The 5,000-nt window shown below is 40.7% G+C and overlaps 1 protein-coding gene across 5 annotated transcripts in view; it reads left to right on the top strand.

Moving 5' to 3' along the window:
• The window catches only part of LOC115020155 (attractin-like protein 1), a 229,627-nt gene that overhangs the window by 128,575 nt on the left and 96,052 nt on the right, over positions 1-5,000 (top strand). For all 5 annotated transcript variants that reach the window (XM_029450077.1, XM_029450076.1, XM_029450080.1 and 2 more), the window contains 3 exons: positions 152-246; positions 992-1,070; positions 2,326-2,483. In XM_029450077.1, the coding sequence (XP_029305937.1) occupies positions 152-246; positions 992-1,070; positions 2,326-2,483 (332 nt within the window). The remainder of the gene's footprint in view (positions 1-151; positions 247-991; positions 1,071-2,325; positions 2,484-5,000) is intronic.

Below are 5,000 nucleotides of genomic sequence, written 5' to 3'. Positions count from 1 at the left end.
CATGTTTTTACTGTCATAAATCTGCGTGTGCATCACGTGTCGTCAACACAATGAGAATATGTGATGGCTTTGTATTGTTTAGTTTTATCCTCGTTAGTATTTTCTTTGTCTCACCTCTCTTTCTATCTGTGTCTCTCTCGCTGTTGCCTAGACAACCTGTTGATCGATTACCAGTTTACCTTCAGTTTGCTTCAGGAAGACGACCGCCACTACACCAGCATCAACTTCATGGCTACACCTGAACAGGTAACACGTGCACACGGGCGGAGTGATGAGTTGACTTTAGGATGTAAACAATGTGACTCATATATTTCATATTTGATACAAACATAAAACTGGTTAGACTTTCTTTTCTTTAAAAAAAAAACAGTTTTCAATGTATTGACCTGAGGCAAAAGCTTGTTGCTAACATTGAACAGAAAATAGATCATTTGATCAGCACGTTGCCCCAAAAGTTTTTTAAAAGAAGCTGTAAAACATTTATTCTATAAATGTATAAATCTGCTGTCAACAGTGAGAAACGTCTTGAGTTTTATCTGACCTGTTTCTCCTCCCTCAGAGCCTGAAGGTGTTTAGATACAACTCAAAGTTGGATTTCCAGGCAGCATAGCAAATAAAATCAATTGAGCGACGCACAAATAGGCTAATAGATTCCAGTACGCCCAAGGTGATGCAAGAGGAGGCGGAGATGGAGAGGCTAAAGTTGAGAATGTGTTAGCAAAGAAATCCCCTGTTTGGCTTCATGAACGTACTCGAGAAAGTGCAAAAGGTTGGCAGACCTGCAGGAACACAAGTGAAACTGTGTTCTGTCCAACAACGTTCACCGAAGAATCGACTCAGCAGCCGATAAATAACCCAAGAAAACAAAAGCAACACGAGTTTACTTTGCATTGAGTCTGAACGCATCTTTAGTCTTCTTCATGTTCCACTTCCATCAAGTGTGTATGTGCAGCTCAGGAACAACCTGACGTGTTTGTGTGTTTGTGTTCAGGCCAACAAGAACCTCGACATGTCCATCAATGCCTCGAACAACTTCGACCTCAACATCACATGGTCCTTAAGCTCAACAGGTAGGAAACAAGTTCACCTATTCAAACTTATTTATGCTCTTAAAATAACTTTTGTTTTGTGGTTTCACCACCTAGTGATCTGAAAACATTAAAGGCCTGTGTTGGATTGACGTTAGAACTGCAGCTAATTAATTATTGTCTTTACCGATTACACGCTACAGAAACTGTAGTTGTGATGTGACGATCTGTAGAGCAGATGCAGTAACATGTGTCACATCCACCTTCAGGATGCTGCAGGTGTGAGATAAAGACTTTTGACTCCTAGCTCTTCTGTTAGTGTCAGTCAGCTTCTTCTCCAGAATCAGCCATCCTGCCTGGAAACACCTGTGGGGGTTTCAGGGGCCTTTTATACGTAGATACATTAAAGATAATGCTTACTCCCTCATTCATCTAGAATGTATTTGAAAGGTAAAGAACATGTAACCTTTTATAAGGATGTTACAAAAGGACAACTGAAAGTGAGCTGTAAGATAAAAGGTGATTTTATTTGGATCCAGTGGTTGATGGTGATTGAGCTGTCTCTGTGTAAAGATGTCCCACAGTATCCTTCATTAGTGTCCTTAAGTAAAATGGTCAGATCCACTTCCTGCTCACCTCCCGGGGCTTCCCCCTCCTGAGGAAACACATCAGAAGCTATTTTGAATTTTTGAAATTAGGCTGTTTTATACGTTTTCCCTCCTGATTTTAATTAAGATAAAAGCACTCGGTGTCTTGGGGCCCTGAGCCTCTTCAGTTTGGGACTGTGGGCCTTGTGTGTGTGTGTGTGTGTGCAGAATATCACAGAGTGTTTAATGGCCCTGATAAAGCAGGAGGTGGAAATATGTTATTCGCAATGTCTGAAAAAGTCGGCCATTAACTCAGAACTGCTGATCGTGCTCGAAAAGGATCCTGAAACCAGAACACTTCAGCGCTGAATTACTGCGAGGTGTCACCAAAACAATTTGCCTGCACGAGATGAAAGGCACAACATCGACATTTAAACATCGAGACCGTTTCCTGCTCTCTAACCGCTGTCCGTGTGGAACCCTCTCTGCAGGGATGTTGACAGTGAAAGCAGCTGTTTGACTCTCAGGTCTCGTGTGGCTGCAGAGTTTTAAACTTGTGCTCTGGTGTTGCCTTCCACAAGCTGTGATGTGATGCCTTCCTATCCCATCCTAAATCCGTCACAATCTCAAAAGAGTCTCAGTAATGGAGCCACATGTTGGGTTTGCGATTGTTTACTCTTCGTCCTCCTGTCTTCTTCTGTCTTTCACAGCCGGCACCATCTCAGGTGAAGAGATGCCCATCATCGCCAGGACCAACATCAAAGAGCACCGTGACAGTTTCTCGTGTGAAAAGTTCAACTTCAGACTTCACCACAACATCACTTTCTACATATACGTGTCCAACTTCAGCTGGCCAATCAAGATCCAGGTTAGAGGCTCGCGGGAGGGGAGGATATGACCGCTGAATGTTTACAATCATTTAAAGTTCATTTCTTTTTTTACCATAGTTGGTATCTAGAACACTGAAAACTGCCCGTCACCAGCTCCTGACATCTTCAAATGATTAGTTGTTTCACACCACAATCAAAGTTATTCCATTCATAGTAATGTGAAACAGAAAAGCAGCAAAGCCTCACATTGAAAACCTGGAACCGATCAACGATTTGAATAACTCAACTGATGATGACGATGTTGACGTGAAGCAGACGATAAATTCAGTTGGGCTCAAACAATGAAGTATACGTTGTTTTTTTTTATTATGTCTTTCGCAACACTTTTGGTATTAGATTACTCGTCTTTAATTTGTACGTTTATTATTTCTGAAAATCACAATTCTTTTGGGAATCATAGTTTTCCAAGTAGTCAGGACATAATACAAGATGCACGTCTGTTCAGTATAACAGTATATCAGAATAACTGTCGGCTTCGTACAGGCCACAGGAATGACTCGCAGCTAATGCAAGACCACGTTGTGTTCCCAATGAACTTGCACCCACTAATAAACAGTTTGTCAGAAATATATTTCTTGTGATTGCTGAAGGAAGATTCTGAAATTAGACGCACAGTCGATGTTTCGACTGAACTGAAGCTGTTATCTTGCTTTCATCAAAGCCACCAGACTCCATTGAAAAAAAGAGTAATTTAACCTTCTGTAGCACTAACACTGGCTTTGAAGAGGGCAGAGATGGATGTAACTGCTTCAGTACAGCGTCGGAAAGCTCTGTGCAATTAACGGTTGAACTGATATTGATTTTTGTTGCTGGGCCTTTATTTTTTTTGTTGGCTAAAATATCTTTTAAATCTTCCCCCCTGAACAACAATACTTAGATTCTGTGGAGTAGCTTCTCTCTGATCTCCAGACTGGGGGCATGCCGACCGACATCTGCTGTAGATTTGACAAAAATTACAACTATAGACAAGCACCTCCTACAACACCACTTCTAACAATACGAACTGCCCCTTTAAGGTAGTTTTTAAATATTGGTAAAAAAGAATAATAATCGAATTCAGAAAAAAAAGTTTCAATGTTTCAAAAAATAAATAAAAAGAAAATAAACTTTAATAAAACAGTTTTATTAAAGATCCACAATTTGATCTGCTGAAAAAATATTAATCTGCAAAGTATGTGCAGCCATTATATTGAATATTCCACCTAAATCAGTCAGTTTAGGTGTTTTGCATGAAACAGATAAAGCATCATCATCATCGTCATCATCTCACGACTTCAGGAGCTGTCTCTCTGGAAAACATATAGCCCTGACAGGACGTTGAGCATAAACTATTCGGAAAAGTGTTTGGTAAATCTGTTATCGCATTTAATGATCTGTGAGTTTTCCAATGTCTCTCCATCAATTATGCAGCACAGGATTAAATCTCCAGGCGGCAGAGACACACACTAAATATTCACGCTCCAGCCTTATGATCCATTAAATTGAAGTAGACTTTTTAGCGGTGATATTTTAGGAAGACTGTCTCGCAGGGTGCGGGGTGTGTGCTGATGGATGGAGTCAAGAAGTGACAGAATGGAGAAATTAGGGGAGAGTTAAGACAGGCCGGCTGGCTAACTGATGTTGGGACTGTCGTGCAATCAAAATGTCCAGTTTTGAGAAAAGGGAGACTGCATAATTGACAGATTGAGGGAGAAGGACGGCAGGTCTGGAGATGGATGAAAACATAATGCAGAAGATGCGTTCATGGAGAGATGATGGGGGAGGAGAAACTGTAGGGAGGTTACGCATTCAGGTAAAACTAAAGGAAAAATACAGATTTAAAATAATGTTGGAGACATGATCCATCACTGTTTGAACAATTTGAAGCATGAATGATATTTAAAGCAAAAGGCTCACATTATGTCATCAACACATCCTGTGAGGAGACTTGAGAGCAAAATGCATCAAAAATCCCGCCTTGAAAGGGGACAGGGAGGATTATTACAAAGGAATTGCAAACTCCACGCAGAAAATGTGCACGAGGCAGAAGGAAAGTGTTAAGTGTATTGTGACCAACAGTTAACCTATGATGAGGAACAAATGTATGATCAGGACGTGTTTGGCTCCATTTATTATTTCTGTCCATCATGGGGCTTTACATTACATCGTTAAACTGCAACGGACACACAAGGTCAAACTGGAAACTGATTGACGGCATGCAGGGCACTACTGCCACTTCAAGCATCATGTAGCAGCAGTCTAAAGCTTCTATACAACCGTTCACTTGGTGTAATGTGGCCACCGTGCATGTGACGATGTGAACATGTCACCATTATCCTGGCCGATATACATTTAGTATTTGTATTGCATCACAGATCTTTTTTTAGTGATAAACAAACAATTAACCAATCTTAAATACGGTAATCATAAGGTCCCCCTGCGTACTTAACTGGTGCATTAAATGTAAACCCTAGCATCGTGTCCCTTCTTACATGATAATTCCTTTATTTTTTAAC

The sequence above is a fragment of the Cottoperca gobio genome, chromosome 15 (genome assembly GCF_900634415.1).
Source record: "Cottoperca gobio chromosome 15, fCotGob3.1, whole genome shotgun sequence".
Lineage (NCBI taxonomy): Eukaryota > Metazoa > Chordata > Actinopteri > Perciformes > Bovichtidae > Cottoperca > Cottoperca gobio.
Note: the sequence above shows the minus strand (reverse complement) of the source record. Positions and strands in the feature narration are given on the sequence as shown.